The sequence below is a fragment of the Spea bombifrons genome, chromosome 4, assembly GCF_027358695.1.
Source record: "Spea bombifrons isolate aSpeBom1 chromosome 4, aSpeBom1.2.pri, whole genome shotgun sequence".
NCBI classification, from domain to species: domain Eukaryota; kingdom Metazoa; phylum Chordata; class Amphibia; order Anura; family Pelobatidae; genus Spea; species Spea bombifrons.
This window is the reverse complement of record NC_071090.1, coordinates 88,420,310-88,439,164: the sequence shown is the minus strand read 5'-3', so window position 1 is coordinate 88,439,164 and position 18,855 is coordinate 88,420,310. Positions and strand designations below refer to the sequence as shown.

Sequence of the window (18,855 nt, the reverse complement as noted above, 5' to 3'; positions counted from 1 at the left end):
ACACCTTGTTGGTCTAAAATATCCTTCTGAAGTCTGAGATCCTCCGTAGGATTAGATCCCTGGGAATGTAATGATGTAAAAACAATTACAAGTGTCATAATTTTAAATAATGGAGCTCCCATTGCAGAACAACAACAGATAAAAAGGATGTCACGTTAAAATCAATGCAAAGAATATTTGTGGAGTTTATCTATCTCTGGACTTCATTTTTGTAGACATATAACTCTTGCAATTTGTCAGGAAATCATTACTTAGTAAAAAAAAAAAAAGTGATTCAAGCTGCTCATTGTTAATAATAGTGTTAAGACCTAGTATCGTAAAAGTTTATTGACTAATCTGCTGGCTGTAATTTCTCAGGTTCCATTGGCGTATTACATTTTAAGGAAACGGGATGTCGCACATCTTTTAGAACCGACCTTGTTATGCGTAATGTTGTTATTTAAAGTGGTATACCCGCCACTATTGCATGTGTATGTATATATGATTTTATATATACACACTGATCAACCATAACGTTATGACCAGAGACAGGTGAAGTGAATAACACTGATAATCTTGTTATCATGGCATCTGTCAGAGGGTGGTTCAAGGAAGGAAAAGTGGTGAACCGGCCACAGGGTCATGGGTAGCCAAGTGGAGTCCATGCCATGACGGATTTCGGCGGCAAAAGGGGGGCCTACGCAATATTAGGCAGGTGATCATAATGTTATGTCTGATCGGTGTATATTGAAAAATATATAGATTATATTTTGCCAGGCGGGTCGTCAGGTGGAGCACTGGCTAAGTGGAGCAACAAGATGGAGGCAAACCCTCTCTAACACATTAATGTGTACTTGTAAGCAATAAAGCTAAAAGTGCTGGGTGTAAACCACAGTTTAAACCTTTTTTATTCATGCATGGTTGACCTGTAGCAGTCCTGGAATTCAACAATTTTAAAAAGTGTTCTGCCCCCTGATTTTGCGGTGGAGGACTGCCACCCCTAGGCCTAGTAGACCTCATTAAGAATACATTGGTGTCTGTGCTTCTGTCAAGAAAATGTGAGAACGAGTGCTACGCTGGGGAATGATTATTATTGATTTATATAGCACCATCATATCCTGCAGCATTGTACAATAAGTAACACGACGTAACAAGCAGCGCATCAACAATCTAGAGCTATAGATACAAAAGGCGAGGAGAGCCTTGCTCAAATAAGGTTGCAGTCTAGAAGGAATCCTGAGAACAGACTGTTAGAACACTCTATGTACACTTTGTATTTCTCGTTTACAATGTAGGGTAGATAGAAGCAATCACACAAAGAGGATAACCGTTTATTGTTTCACACCATTTATGACAAGTGCTGCAAACAAATCAGTGATGGACGGAGATGCAAGGCAGCCTTCTCTGTAATTAAAATGTTCTTTTCACTGCTGTCTACAAAACAGAAACCATACAATGCTGTGTATATGGGATCAGCCGTCAATACTGTAATGAAACCTTTTTTGACATAAATCAGCCCTGCGGATTTCACAGGCCAAGGCCCCCATGGTTCATGCTATCTTCCTTGCAGATATCACTTTTTACTATCATTGAGCAAAACGATGTGTCAAGCATGTCACTTTCCATCCATTAATCTATTCTTTTTTTTTTTTTCCCACACGTGGCTGAACTCAAATAAATTGTAAATGATCTCCCTCCCACTACGTCACAGCTGGCTTAATTTTATGGAGTAGATGCTTAAGAAAAAGGAAACTCAGCATTTAAGAAACTCAAATGAGCTATAACTTAGAAATTATAGTCTGCTGTATTTAAAAAAAAAACCTGATGCATTGGGGCGGTCCAAAAACTGACAATGACATATGGCGAGGGCCCTGTTAGTAGGATTGAGGCTGTTCTGTGATAAATGACACAATCTGTCAAAGAACATCTGTTATCTATCATCTTGGCTGGCTTTTAAAACATGGAAAGAACAGAACTAAAACTCAACTGCACACACAGCCAAAAGAAAAATGCAAAAGGTGACCTGGTGCCCTTCTGAATGGTAGAGCCATAGGATGGTTTGCATTCGAAGAGGTTTAAGTAATTTGCAGTGTAAACCGCTGCTTACTTGGACCTAGATCACACACACGTCTGAGTCTTAGAACTGTAATGATTGAAGGTGGCTTCCCCGATGACAATAGAACATGATAAGTTATGAGTAATAGACCAAGTCTATCAAATTGTCTTTTGTCGCATTACTTTTAGCATAGAACCCTACAAACTCAGCAATAGATTAATTTTGTACTATGGTTGCATAATATGACCTTTTTTAAAGCTAAAAGAAAAAAATCATCATCTTTGAGTCTTCTGTGATATATTAGATTCTTCCGTTTAACATTTAAGCAAAGTCATGCTTAAATGGACTATTACCACTATAGTGTTCTTCTTTTATTGCACTTTTGTTGGAGAAAAGTAAAGTAAACATGTAATTTAGCACCTCTTAATGAGGGCACAGATAGATTGCATAGGTTTTATTACCTGATCGGGCTGTTCCACCTTCTGGATGTCATTTTCCCACAAATTTAAATGTGAATTGCCTATGGGCAGATATAGTGGTGCAATTTGTTGAAGAATACACATTGACGTTTTTGAATAAGACAGTGACTTTATCGATAGGTGTGTGTGGTACAGCATTGAAGCCTTGGACCAGTTTCTGGCAGGCCAACAAAGATATGTCAGATTGCTCAAAGAGATCCGTATAGGTCTTCTTTAAGAGCACTCTAGAATCTTCATGGCTGCTCCATAAGTTTTTGGCAAATATTGGTAAATATTTTGCCAGATAAAAAGTCTAATGGAACTCAATATATATAGCTTGGAGGAAAGAAGAGAGTAGATATGTGATATAAACATTTAAATACTTAAAGGGATTTAACAAAGTACAGGAGGGAAGTTTATTTCAAAAGAGGAAAAATGTTAGAAGAAGAGGTCATAGTCTAAAACTAGATGGTCAAGGACTTAGACGTAATGTAAGCTTAACTTTACTTAGAGGGTGGTGGGTAAATTAAACAGCTTCCCTTCAGAAGTGATTAAGGCTAATACAGTAAGGGAAATTAAACATGCATGGGATAGACATAAAACTACCCCGAACCTAAGACAAGATCAAGGACTGATTAAGATCTGAGTCTTACATCAGGAGAAATGGGCAGACTAGATGGGCCGAATTGTTCTCATCTGCCATCAAATCATGTTTCTATAAGTTCTAATTAACTTTTTTTTATTAATATGGTTTGATGTGTTTTTTGTACCACATGTTAAATCAGAGGGGTGTATACTGTATCATATGACTCCATTACACTGCTGTCACAAATTAATATTATTTACAATTCTTAAAAAGAAAAAAAAAAGGATCTTTTTGTTCATTTGTAACTTTTAACCAGATCCACTTGGCTAGCTTTTTAACAACAGAATCTCAGGTAAACTTCTAACCAAACCTTTCATCTATTCCCGTTGGCTTTATTTAGCTTCCTTCCCAAACACTGACTATTGCATTAGCTGCATTTGTTGGAAGAACTCTAGGCTGAAGATGTGTGGCTATAAAAAAATATATTAATGATAAAGTATGCAGAAGTTGCCAGATACTAATTCAGCAGAACCGAGGAGGATAAAAACCCTCTCTTGCCCATTTATTATCTCCTTTATGTGTATAAATAAAATGTTTTAAATGTATTTGACTTATGAGTAATACTATCAAACCTGGGATGCATTGCTCATTAAACATCCCCAAGGACATAAAACGTAAAACGCAAACCATTACGGGAGACAAGAGACAAATTTAAGTTGCTTTGACTTCTTTCAACGTACATTTTTAAACTCTGACTTCAATTTTCAAGAGTGAACGGAGAAAGCAACAGATGCTGTTTGTAGTTTGTTGCTGTTTTGCTGTTCACATTAACTGATTTAATGACATAGGACATTGTGGCATTATATGATGCACCGGGAGAATTTTTATAATTCGGAGATTGCTTTAGGAAATGCATCACAATCAGGCTTCAGGGGAACTCAGATCTCAGTATAACTAAATACTTAATTTATGGCAGTTCGGGCTCCCTTAGCTGTCAATGACCAAATTGATCACAGAGATTTGTTAAGAAAGCTGTTTTGTTTTGTAAAATTAAAAGCTTGTGTGCAGTTATCAGTATAGAGTATAATGTTTTGTCTTTGGAATTGACTTTGACACTACTCGCTTGCCATTGCGTGATGTTGTTGGACTCCGGAACATAATTTCATATCTTGCAAAAGGAACTTCATGGTCATGGATAATTTTCCTCAAGATATTATTTTGGAAAATAAGTTATTGTTATACATGCATTGCACAAACCAGATACCAGATGGTATATACAAAAATCACAAACGTATTTTGTGGATGATCTCAGATCCCAACAATCAGATTACATTATGATGAGATTTCTATGGTGTTTCAAAGATTATAGATTCAAAGCCATTTGAACTAAATGTTGTTAAAATTGATGTAGCCCATTTCTTCCAATACATTCAAATTCTAAGCCTCCACATATATATAGTCAACCTGGATGTTTTAACATGTTTACTAATCTAGCCTTTCCTTAACCCCTTCGTGACAATGGCTGATTTTATTTTTTTCTACCGGTCATCATGCCCCCTGTGTTAATTGAGACATTGTTAAACACGGCCAATTCAATTTACCCCATTAAATTATACTTTAAAAAAAAAAAAAAAAGTAGACACCTCATGGGCATTTAAAATGTCAGTATTTTAACTCTTTCATTGAGAGAATTTTTTGACGATATAGTGCTTATTTTAGGACTTGCTCCTAAATATATACTTTTTAATTTATTTTACTAATCACATTGTGATTAGGAAGCTGGGCTCCATTGACTTGCATGGTAGAATGCAGTACCTGTATTCAACCTACAAGGGGAGACCCTCTTGGAAACTATGGAAACTTCTTCCGGAGCGGTCACAGTGGGTCCTAGGATGGGTGTTCAGTGTCGCTGAATGCCTCGACATCACGGTATTACAGCAACACCATTTGGGTGAAGAAAGCGACCGTAGACAGTTTGAAGTCAAGACCGTCAATTGTCATCAAGGGGTTACATAAGGACCTTCTATATTCAGTTGCTGATGTATACCTCATAGGAACTATTGTATAGGTCCAGCTAAACAATAGTCAAGAAGACCATTGCTCGAAGGCATGTGTTTAATGATTTCACAAAAATCCTAATCTTTGGAATTGGTACACTGACGGTTAAATCAAATGTACTTAAGTAGGCAGAGAAAGGGAAAAATACACAGAAACTTGCGGTGCCTTCAAAGGTAGCTTTGAGTGTTAATGGGACATCGTTGAGTTTTCTTTACTTTATATTTTAATATGTTCAAAAGGACTTCATTATCATGTTTGGGTTCCTGAAAAGTTGTTATTTTTCCTGATATGCACTAAAATAGCCCTTGGAATGTCTCATGCTTGATTGAGGGTATGTGTTGTTTTGAAAAACTGGATGCATTTTTTTTATTGTATACACTTCATGTGAATAACTGACTACAGAATGTTATACTATCAGTTAACTATCAATAAGAAAATAAGAATGGATTTAATGTCTGTTAAACCATCCATGGGGTATATTAGATGAGCATCAACGTCTAAGACAAAGCATAACCCAATATTTCCATTTCCAAAATCAGTCAAATGCGGACGGTTAGTGCTCAAGGCTCATTAAGTTAATTAGCAACACTAATCACTCTTATGGATGCCTGTTTAGGCTGGTATAGGGCTTTCGATTAACAATAGCCCAAAAGGAAAAATAATATATCTTGACTTTCTTACTCTGTGCTAAACAGCAAGGCAGTATTATTGCCAAAGAAGGCAAATGAGTCTTTATTGGCATGTGAAGCCTATATGCTAGTGTATTCCCTTGTTTACCTATGATATTGTTTCACATAGAAAAAGAAATATGATATGTAGGAAAGTCCGTTTTCGTTTTTGTGTTCATTTTCAGGGGGAAGATTTTCTTCATATTCGACGAAATGCGTCCGTCTGCGTATTTGACGAAATTCCTCCAACATTTTCAGTTCTTTGGCCCAATGTTGCATTCGTTCGTTCGTTCGTTATTCGGACAAATGGATGAAATTGTAACATCCTCCACAAAAACACATTTGGCCAAAAATTAATGTGCTGTATTAAAACACTTTTCTCTCCATGGGTTATGTAAAAAGAGCAGACAACGCTATGAACTGAAAACACATTTACTGTTTTGTGCTTGTGGCATGTTTCTTTTTTACACTTTACTTTCAAAGAAATGTATACATACAGTTTTGGAAATGTGGAAATAAAAAAAAAAACAACAATGTGACCTTATCTGTGCAGTATGTGGCAAACAGGCTCCCAGCTGCTCTCATTCTTGTTTCAATTTAGTGTTATCTTAATGACTACCTAAACCCCACACTCAGGAGCTGCTCCCTACGGTCTCAAATATGAACAGATAGACCTCTTGTGGCGTTCTTGTTTTACTTTACAATTACAGCTGATATATACATAACTAGGCATACTGCAGAGCACTGTGTGTACATTGAATCAGGACCAGTCAAGCCAAACAAAGGTAAAATACAAAAATACAGAAATTATATATATATTATATATATATTATATATATATATATATATATATATATATATATATATATATATATATATATATATACACATACACACATTCTCACTCATATTTTCACTCACACAACTATTTTATAGTTTTAATAACAAAATACAGTCAAAGCTACAGAAAATATGAAGATCATGAAGTAGTGGATTCATAATGTAGAATGAATCAATGAGGTGAACAGAGGAGAAAGTCACCAGTTGTCCATGTTTACTGGGGTCTTCATTGAGAACTCTTACACTAGTTATTATTTTTCCCTGGAAATGTCCCCTGAAGCCTAAAAGTAAATAATATTTCAAAATAACGAAATGTTTTGCTTCAAATGGTTCAGATGCCATAATATATATCAAGCATAATATATCATATCCCTCAAACGTAAGGTGACACTCCAGCCATCATATGCACTTTAATGCAGTGAAATTTTCATGATGTTGATTTTGCAAATGCATGATGGATTATGTGGAATCCCTCATATGTATTTGCCCTTTTCTTCACCCCCCTTAGCTATTTTGCATGCATGAGATGTGTTCAGTTAACCACAATTCTCTGCAAGTGAAATACTTGCCACCAGTCAGTTCCAGCACTGGCATGGCGAACACTGCAGATGGGGGTCTACCCTTCAAACATGGCGGCACATTGCTGCTGCAAAGAGCTTAGGAAGCAATGAGCCTGTGTTGCTAAAATGCTTCCTAATGGTTTTATTCAGCAACATAAAAAAACCCAAAAAACAGGTCTCTGTGTGATCAATCACAAGCGCGATATTGGAAGGCAACATGTCTTTCCTCAGATGGTGGCGTCCTTCTGCTGGCTGGAAACAGGCACAGTAAAAAGGACCCAATAGGGGCTCCCCAGACCCTACAGGCTAATCACATGCACTACGATGCAAGGCAATGGAGCTCTTTGATCAGTAAGATATAAAAAAACAAGACAATTAAAAACTATTAAAAATGTAAACATTTTAATAAAAAATTTAATAACTTTGAAAAAAAAAAGAATCCAGAAATGTCACCATAAACATACAAAAATAAAAATTAAAAAAAAGTTAAAATAGGTGCTCAAACACCTCGTGCCCCTTCCACTGGAAATATACATAAAAAAAAAAATGGCTGAGGAAGTCATGGACTGATGAAACGCGTCCCAGTGACCCTATTTGAGCACTTTATTATAATATATTTTGTTAATGATTAAGTGTTTTGTTTAAAAAAAACTCATTTGAAGTATTTAATAAATTGTTTAAAACTTTTAATTATATACGCTATCTTGAGTGATTATTCTCCCAAAAGGGGCTTTGGACAGGGCCTTAAGAGTATCCAACAAATGCTTTATAAGCCTACATTTTTAATTTGGCTCTGAATATGGTGAGCAGGCTGTGTATGGGTTTTACAATTTTATTGGATGCAGTGATGTTTTTTGCACTATGATGTCTCTCTTTGCTATTTATATTCTGTGTGGTATTTGCATTTGAGAGACGTCAATTGAGACCGCTGAACAACCTGAACACGCTGAAAATTAAGTAATTTATTTTATTTTGTTAGAGGAACTCTTTCCTTTCTATTGCTTGACATTAACATACATTAGCCTCTGATTTTGGAAGGTTCACATTCTCTACGGTTTACACCCTTTTGAATAGTATCTGTGATCTGTCATAAATGTAGTACAAGTACCTTGGGATATTTGTTGATCTTGCAAGATTGCAAACATTTATTTTACAGCATACATTCTACTTGACTACTAGTAAAAGAAAGAGGAAACATCGTGACAATAACATTACCAAAAATTGTTTATTGTGGCAGCATTTCTCTATATTCCTTTAAAAATAAATTAAAAATATATGTAAAATGTAACTCACCCTCACTGCAGTACTTCTCTGTACAGAAGGGATTTATTTGGTTGTTGTTTGAACACCTTAATAAAGAGGATACATCTGGATTATAAATTCCATTAGCCTAGAGCGTTATCACCCGCTTTCCTTGTTGGTTATATAATATGTAAGCATTACAACGCAACAGTGCACTAGTAGAAAGAAGGACAGAAATCCCCTGAAAAGTATATTACTAACAAGACATAGATAGATAGCCAGATCGATGGATGCCCAGGGTGAACTTTTACATGCTTTGGAAAGTGAAAAAGAAGGCTCAAGTACTCAAAAAAAACAAACAAACAGAAACCATGAAAGTTTACCAGTTGACAAACTTATTTTTTTTAATTATATTTTAATAAACTAGGAAATATGTTCAGGGCTAGTATTTACTGAATAGTAGGGTATATGAGGGTCTTGACTGAGGCAGTATTTTTCTAGTTGAATCCCCTGCAAGACACAAGCATGGAATTATTTCCCTATGTATCCCAAAATGCACACAGTACAGTAATATCTATACAGTAATAGATTTTATTGTGTTTTACTCATTCCAAGTGCTTCCTCACAAAAAGGAAGAATGGGGATGGTTCACTACTTAAAATTTCAAAACAAGATATTTCTAATGTTTTTGGTGTTTTTTTTATTTTTTATTTTTTTTAAGTGTAGTGCACAGTGAACATCAATGCTCCATAAACATCACATTTTCTGCATCCCTTAGATTTTACTGTGCCCGAGGCACTATTATCATGCCAAACATCACTCACAGGTTATGATGGGCCCTGTCTGAACATTTAACTGTAATGGACAAGAGATTACACAATAAGGTTATTTTCCCAGCTGCAGAATTAAATTTTCTTTATAACTATTTACATTATGTGTCGCAATAACTTCAGTTATTTATTCCCTGGTGGTTGTGAATTTAGCTGTGCAACAACAACATGGGAAGCCGGCCTTTTTTTTTATTATATAGAGCAAAAATAGAAGTGCATTTATTGGGTACTGTGCATGATGGATTTTGTAACATTATTAGAACATTATTATGATATATCCAATGTTATGATACAGGGTGAGAAGGGGGCCAATAAACTCCTTATACTGTGCATTTCATGCTAACAGAACTTTGTCATAAACATGTATATATATATATATATATATATATATATATATATATAGTATCTCACAAAAGTAAGTACACTACTCACATTTTTGTAAATATTTTATTTTTCATGTGAGAACACTGAAGAAATGACTCTCTGCTACAATGTAAAGTAGTGAGTGTACAGCCTGTATAACAGTGTAAATTTGCTGTTCCCTTAAAAATAACTCAACACACAGCCATTAATGTCTAAACCTTGGCAACAAAAGTGATTTTTTTTTAAATTGCAAACAAAACACATTATGGTGAGCTTATTATTAGATCTATAAAACCATATATGATATATATTGCATGGGAAGCAACAGGGGAAAAATCATTATCTAGATAGATAATACACCAAGTGTGTTTAAATGCTACAAATTAGAAATGTAATTTCTAATGAACGATAGGTCTATTGCAATACCCTTTTTTTTTTGGGAAAACAAGCTGCGTTGTAGCTATAGCTGTCCTTTAGGAAACGAATTTCTTCCAGTGTCATTAGACCTCAATTTCATTCTGAGATTCCGTTGGACAGTGAGATCAAGAAGGAAAATCCTACATAAACCACATGTATTTTCCATACTAAAAAGAAATTACCAATCATCCCATGTAGCATGCCCTTCTGAGAAAAGGATGCAAACCCATCAACAGATGCTTAAAACACTGATATTTCCACAATCCCTTAAAAGCTCAACATTTTACCTGATGTCAAATTGGAAGCATCATTCACGTTCTTCCAAGCCACAAATTATTCTTCAAAAATGCATATATCACAAAATAAATAGCATATTTTATTTCCAAATATCATAACCCTTATTATTTTGATAATATAAAATGACAAATAAATATTAAGGTCTATTATAAAAAACAAGAGAAAATAAAGTGAGATGACTAATTCGTTTTCACTTTATATAAGTGCACAGCTGTAATTGTTACCTTAGACGTGTTAATAAGAATTCCTACTCATTCCAATATGCATTGTAAGTAATGGATAGTCTACTGGTGAGCAAGGGCTGGGTGACTTGTTGTGCAGGACTAACAGAAAGAAAGTACAAGCCTAAAAGACCAATATCCCGAATGAGTGGGGATTTGAGTTAGCTTGGCTTCGGCACATACTCCGGTCCCTGTATATAACATTAAATGGGTAAAAATGATAAGGATGTGAGTAAGCGATTAATTGTGCACAAATATAAACGACAGAAATATAGGTAGCAGTAGGTAGAGCATTTACTAAACCCCTCTTTTTTTCCTCCAACTGGTTTGCCAAAAAACATGGCACAATCATAATCTGCCTTATGAAGAATCGAGCTCTGCTAGAAGCTATAAACTACAAAGTTAGACAAATTGTTAAAATAGGCAGACTACATCTACAGAGGCAATTAACCCCTTAAGGACAATGGGCGGTCCCTAAACCCATTGAAAGCAATGCATTTTTAGCCCGTACGGGCTTTGTCATTAAGGGGTTAAACTACACAATGGTGTAATTATATAGTTAGTATGAATTTTGGAACTGAATATAGGATAATCGTTTACCAGTAAAGAACTGTTTGGTCGAGACCAGAAAAATTCTCAAAATGAACAGCATAAGTCTGGCTTATCACTGATCCCTACAAAAAGTGCAAGTGCATCCATTCTGAGCACTAATATCTAATGGAATACATACAAAGGATCCTTGATCTGTATCATGAAGGAAATTATCTACAATGTGAGTCCAACTCCACCAAGGAAATCCTTGTACATTATATTTTATTTAGTTGGTGCCAAAGTAGACCACAGGATTCCTAAGATGCATTGCTGATCATAAGACTTCAAGTCTACGACGTACTGGCTGGTGTAAAGACATTGGAGGACAGCAACACATTATGTAGATGAAGGTAACATTAATACTAAAATTCAGAAGGTTGTCATCTGATATTTGAATGCCAGATAATTAAAATCGAAATGGTAGACGAAAAAATAAAGAAGAGTAATGGACATATTGCATAATGTATTTCTATAATGTACATAAAAAAAATCAGGTTTATATAACCATTAGAAGCAGGCTCAGAAAATCCCTAATAAGCGTTTCGGGACACTAAGAAATATGTTTAGTTCTTCATCATAATAACAGCAGGAATGTTACACTATTTTCTGAATTTATGTCTTTAAACAAAGGTTCGAGTGTTCCACACACACTGGAAAATCTATTGCGTTTCATATATAATAACAACTTATCCTTAATTAAAAGAAAGCTAGTGACTCTTAGTGGAGTGTCATAAAAAAGTTTTATTAAATTCTGGCAAACAGACAAAACCAATTTTCCAGCTTTAGGGTTCATATTTAATATCAGCATTAAATCGGTACAATATATATTCCTATACCCTTGGCTGCAGAATACAATAGAATGAACTGAGTCTTTCAATACGAACTGTTTCTATGTAGGAGAGTATGTGAATTCAATCTTATGCATGGTATCTTCTGTTTGTTCTTCTTAGTTGCCTAGAATACACCATTATTTTTCTAATTCCTACACATTATCTTGTTCCAGTTTAAGAAACATTGAACATAGAAACATATATAGTAATGGCAAAAAGGAACCAACTGACCCATCTAGTCTGCTTTTATAGAAACACTTGTCACTTATTTATTCTTTAGGATAGTTTTTAAACCCCCAAACTTTCTTTACTGTGTTTGCCTATATAACTGGAAGGCAACTCCATAAGTAAGTAATTCAATATTGTCCTTAGACAAACAGCACTTGATAAATTCATACACTTTAGTTAGATTTTCTAGCTGATTAAAACCCATGTCTAGAAAGTCCTACTTAATTTAATTCATTGTTAAAGGTAAAACTAACACTACATGCACAACATAGTCTAAATACACTTGTATGTTAAAAAACCCTCATGAAAATAAGTTAATTGCCCAACTTGTTACAATGTTGCAAAATTAAGTAGATGATAGTCTCACCAATACACACTAACAGAATTCTGCTGGTTATGAAGTCTAGAAGAAAAATAAGAAAAATCCCTTTTAGCTACCACAGTAAAAAATTGTGGTAAGAACAACTCTTGCTGGCGCAGAACTAAAAAGCCGTTTATTACTGCTACCTACTTAATTTTCCAAATAAATAAAATTCTGACTAAACCAGTACTACATAAACCACTAAATATGAAACCAAACTATTGTCTGTGCATTGTTGTTTGCAGTTATTAAGTTAAATAGTATATATCATTTACTCGTATTTAATTACCACTCATACACAGGTATGCTAAACAGCTGCAACATAAATGTTCATGATGTGTAAGTTTTTAAATGTACATGTAAAGGTTTTATTGGTTTCAATTTGTATCAAGGGGATCTGGACACAGTTCATGCATATTAAAAGCAGCGTGCCTATATCAGTTCATAGTCTTTCAAAATAAAGGTATGCAACAAGGTGTGTATTCATGACAGATTTTTCAATTAATTTTTGAAGATCTAGAAACAGGGGTCTACCACAAAATGTGTTTATTTGCATGGTTGATGCTTAGATCCAAGACCAGATTAGTCAGGCTATTTCTTTCTAGTCTTGACCTACAGTATTATAGTTCTTACTAATAAAAATAGCAATGAAATGATATCATGTTTTAAAAAGTACTAATATATTGAATATTGCTGTTTAATGCACACATAAAACGTACAATAAAACTACCCCTAAAGTGTACTGAGTGAAGAATACTCTGCTTCAATAAGATTATAATCTAAACTATTCCCCACAGCCAACATTATTCAATGATGGAGTGAAGTGATATTTTCCACTGTCTATTGCACGATTTTCTTTTTGCTAAATAAGAATGGACTTAGCACACAAATATGAGCAAGAAAGGTGTTCAAGCCTCAGTGGTCCTTTCGGTCCTCTGAGAACTGTATTCAACAAAAAGAAAGGGTATTTTGCTAACTCTTTTAAAAAGTGCACTGAAAACAAAATACCTGATCTGTTAATAATGCTACTGAAGATGCAGACACACAGTGCCTGTGCGGCATTGTTTATTATCACAATGTATACATTTCTTTGATTTCTTCTTTCAGTCATCGGTGTTCTCTTAATGGTGAGGATTTGAATAGACAATGGATCTCTCCAAACTGCAATCTGCAACCAACAATCTACCACCTAAAAGGGCTATTGTACTATCTAAACAGCATTAATAAAACACCGCTGGTGAGTTTTATTCCTATTTCATTTCACTTACTTTTGTATTTGGATTTCCTTTTTGTTAAAGCTATCCTTCTGTTTGAAGGGCATTAGTATATAAAAAGAAAATTCTGTATTCAAATACATGTTGAATAAAAGCTTCAAATTTTGATTTGTAAAATTCTGTAAACCTCACATAGAACGGATGGCTTCTTTGCATATACTACGATATGCCCCAGCAAAACGTGCTTTGTACCAGCAGACACAGTGATTTATATTCTTTGGATATGATTACAAAAAGTACAACAGTAATTTGCAATCAGGTGAAAATCATCTCCATTTTTAGCATTACTTCTGAAAGAAAGAGATCCGCTGTAAAAACTTAAGCTTGTCATGCTTGTATAATTATATACTTATACTTTATATAATTTAATATGTTGGAGTTGGTAAAACAGCTGAGTTACAAGAGGTTGGAAATAAAGTTCCTAATGGGGAAAAAAATCAGACTATGTATAACAAGTAAGATTGAAATGTATGAAATACAATTCATCCCTTTGGGAGTCGTTAATTTTCAGAACAATTTGTAAAGCATTATCCTTTATACTCTTACTAATGTTTTCTACAATTTTAAAATGAGCTAGAATTGTGGTTTAATTGCAGAGTCCTTAGTGTTGTGTCTGAGTTGACTTTATTATAAAAGTTAGTAATGGTAGGGCTTCTACCCAGAACAACTCACAGGTCGAAGCATAAACTACCACTATCAGAAGGATCACGTTGAAAAAAGCAATCAACTCATGAATGAATGAACCCGGGAGCCACTTGCAAGTTGCAAATGTGTAGCAGTGTAGACAGGATTATTAGTTTTTTTTTACCGTTTTATAGTTTGTATGGCTTTATTAACCTTTCCTTGAGCTCAAAATTAAGATTGATGACTGTGATAATGACATGAAAGCTATATTAGTGAATATAAGTGTAGCTTTGTGAGTGATAACATGCTAGGGCAGGCAACTTAGTCAGGTTAAGTCAAATGAATCCATAACACGACTTTGACCACTCAACAGATTAGTGTACAGTCTGAAATGTGAATTTAATATGTATTCTTTAAAAGAGAATAGGTTTTTAAAAAGAGAATGATACTTCGGTATTCTCCAGTAATTAATCTAGAGATATACATACATTTAGGGTTCCGAGAGGATTCACAGCGCTAACGATGAAATAATTCACATTTGTTTCCTTCCTTGTTTATGATTTATGCATTTGTATAACAAATAACATAAAAAAAACATATTTCAAAATAGGTTTGTGAGTTAGTGTTCTGTTCCCCTTAAAAGTCACTTAATTGGTTTGAGAGCACTGTTACCTTGATTGCCTCTGTAAATGCGTTTAAAGTGATCATTCGTGCGGCTTTTTTGTTATTTGTCATGCAGCGCAGCCTGGCCTCCCTAATACATTCATTGAATTAGGCTTAGTTCAATTTTAGTGAACATCTGAAAACAATGCCAGTTTTGAAAAATTACAAGTGCCTGGTAGGAATTAACAGCTAGGAGACTTGCAATCCCCTCTGAGCAACATAAACTCAGTGCCACTTAACTCAGGTATTAACTTTCTTTTAAACTACTGTATATTGGCAGTACTCCATAGTAAATTATCAATATTTTTTAAGTTAGTATGAAAAGAATTGATCTCTTTCCCACATGCAGTCTCCAGTACATGACAAGATGCTATAACACTGATTTCTCTCTGTCTTTGAAAAGCACATTGATTTTAGCTCAAACAAACAATACTGCGTATGTTTTCCAGACTCTAAACTGAAGATCTTTTTCAGATTGCACCATGATTACTGTAATTCATAATCTTTTGATTTGTGTCGGCATCCTAACCTTAATGTGATATAGATACGACGTCTGAAAGACATGAATTCGAATGTAATGCAGACTCAGGCAGCCATTGTCATGGAGTGCTTATGTCAACTAAGCTTCTAAAGTCTTTTTATACACCGAACTCCTGGTGAGCTATTGGGCTCAGTTACATAGCTTCAAATGACTGGAAAAATGTATGCAGAATTTATACACCAGCATGATTTTAGGTACCAAATGCAATGCTAAAAGTTATCAGTTTTAAAACTTTAGGATCAATGGTTTCCTGGCTCCTGGGTTTTACCCAGAGTTTCTGGGTGAAGCACTGCTTCCCCTGGTCTCCAGGTCAGTTTGTTCTTTCTCTGGGCAAGGTAACAGCATGTGGAGATGTCCACTTTCCCCTCCGCCCCATTGAGTTATCTGTCCAAGAAAAACGAGGAATTCCTAGTGGCCTTCTCTGGAAAATAACCATGTATATGGATGTAATTTGTACAATATCATGCCTAAATGGAACATACATACATAGGTAAATGCTTTCACATATCGATGATAGAGTTGGCAATAAGACAGGGCTAAAGCCTAGCTCCCCCTGGATGTGTACTCTGTTCATATTCAGTTTATGCTGCCCCCTTGGACAGCCCTTCCCTGGTGACATTATTGTGTTTACTCCATGCATTACTCCAAATCACCAGGAGAATCCATTAATTCTTCTTACCCTTGACTAGTGCCGGCTAAACGTTAAGTGGTGGGAGTATATGCGACAGTAGATGTTGAAATATTCCATAAACGTTAAATATTAAAATAATAAAACATGTAGGATTTACTTTTGAGATGGATGCAATTGTCTCCACATTGCTGCAATAATGTCTGGTTAATTTATCATATTTAATTTATCAAATTTGTTCACATAGTAATAGACGAGCTGATTGTTTCTAAAAAGGGAGAGAACCTCACATTTTGTTCTGTCTGTCAAGAGAACCCTGCAGCTCTTGCCTGCAGCTAGAAACCTCTGCCCTTAAACGCTAACATATTCAACAATTTCTGGAGGACGAAGAGACAGGAGGTCTGTTATCATATAATGAAACATAAAAGAAACGTTATCAAAGCTGGTGAGGCATTCCTAACCATGTAACTAAGTGTAAAGCTGGATATAGCCATCTCAAACCTAAGTGGTTAACTGTACTTCACGTTGAATTTTATTTTTAGCACTCCATAAGACTCTACACCGTTATTACAATAGGGAGAGAGTGAATACTAACAATTACATTAAAATTGCTAATATAAAAAATTGACAATACATTAACACATGCATAGACACACTGATACGGAACGAGAAGCTAAACAATAGGCTTAATTCTCAAAATGCTAAATTGTATGGAACAAGGCACACAAATAATTATCTTCTGAAAATAAATTACCAACTCATATCATTTAACTTCTTTTGCAGGTTTTCTGTGATTACCATGGCCATTCACAGAGGAAAAATGTATTTTTTTATGGCTGTAGCATTAAGGAGACTCTCTGGCAGGCTGGCTGTGTTGTGGATTCGTCTGTGCTCCTCGAGGATGTTGGATACAGAGTATGTAAGCTTGGGCTGCCAAAGCTGCGTCTGTGCCTTTATTATAATTAGTTAAATTAATTAATTTATAATCTTGCTGGAATGCATGCTTGATGGACAGGGGAGACTGCCGAGTAGTAGTATCTAAACTAAAAAATATGGGATTGGATTGAATTTTAGCTCAACACCATCTGACTTAACAATAGATGAATATTTACGCTAAAACCCTGTTCCAGCTATAGGTGCATGATTGCATCCATTAAGTGGATGGGTGTTATACCTGAGCCCTTAATCTGAAATATGCACCTCCAAACGGGTTGCCAGACTAGATGGGCCGAATGGTTCCTATCTACCGTCAAATTCTATGCTGCTCTGTTTATAACTGCTGTGCCGCAGTAAGCATCTTCTTTATCAGTGACATCATGTCCCAAAACCCTCAGTATCTGCTACAAGGAGTGGAGAAAGATAAGAGAAAGTCACAGGTCTCCTCTCTTCTCTTGTCAGACATTTAGGAAGATATATAGTGAACAGAAATAAGAATAACACGGGGCAGCTAGGAATGGAATAAGACCTTGATAACAGATTGACAACTGTGTGAGAGTGCTCAGGATAAGGTAACAGGAGCCAGCAGCAAGCTACGGGAGTTTAATCACACCTGTAGATGACATCACCATCTGGTGAAAGAAAATGTTTATTAGTTCTGAATGGCATTCACTGGTCCTCCTGCAGAATATATATCCACTCTTTCTATACAAATTTATCAACATGATAAATAATGCTCTGCCTCGGAGGAAACAAAGCTTTTGCAGGTATGTCATCCTGATTTATAAAATGACAGAAGATGAAGTTTATGTCTTAACTATCGAAATTCTCTGACATTCTGCTTCCCCATAACAAGTATATTTTCTCAAACCTAGAACATGAGATAGCAAAGGCTTACATTGTTTTGATGTTCCTTTAATAAAAAGGGTGCTTCTGTTTCAGAATGAAGAAATATAATTACCCTTTTCAGAAACCACCAGCTAGCAGAGAACTTATTCCAACCTCACATCTCTGAACTCTTAAAACAAGCAAATCTGACAACATTGTAAATCTGGTATTTTAATATAACTAAACATAAGTGTATTGAATAAAATATAGTCCCATAGTCTTTCAAATGTTTGTGAATCCAATTTACAGGTAGACTGTCTTAATAATCATATTTTTTAAATCATATTAAAATAGAAACATAGAATTTGACAGCAGATAAGAACCATTCGGCCCATCTCGTCTGCTCATTTTTCCTGATGTAAAGACTCAAACTTTAATCAATCCTTGGTCTTGTCTTAGATTCAGGATGGCCCTATGCCATGCATGTTTACATGTCCTCACTGTATTAGCCTCTAATAACTATTACTAACTACTAATGAATGTCCATTGCCTTCCTTTATTAAAGGCTTTACCAAAAATCCTGGATAAAATTGCTCCTGTGTTCTCGATGGCCAACAGCAGCTTTTTAGTGGAAAAGTCTCGTGAATCGACAGCTCGAGTTGTGGTGTGGAAAGAGATTGGGGTTTTGAGAAGTTATACCATGGAGAGCACGTACTGTGGATTCAACCAGGGATCATATAAGGTATGGAATCTTTTCTTTGACACAAAAGAGGGTC

At 35.2% G+C, this 18,855-nt stretch overlaps 1 protein-coding gene across 1 annotated transcript in view; it reads left to right on the top strand.

Moving 5' to 3' along the window:
• The window catches only part of AGBL1 (AGBL carboxypeptidase 1), a 207,478-nt gene that overhangs the window by 100,446 nt on the left and 88,177 nt on the right, over window positions 1–18,855 (top strand). The window contains exons 19-21 of the mRNA XM_053463773.1: window positions 13,693–13,822; window positions 17,099–17,230; window positions 18,645–18,821. Of these exons, the coding sequence (XP_053319748.1) occupies window positions 13,693–13,822; window positions 17,099–17,230; window positions 18,645–18,821 (439 nt within the window). The remainder of the gene's footprint in view (window positions 1–13,692; window positions 13,823–17,098; window positions 17,231–18,644; window positions 18,822–18,855) is intronic.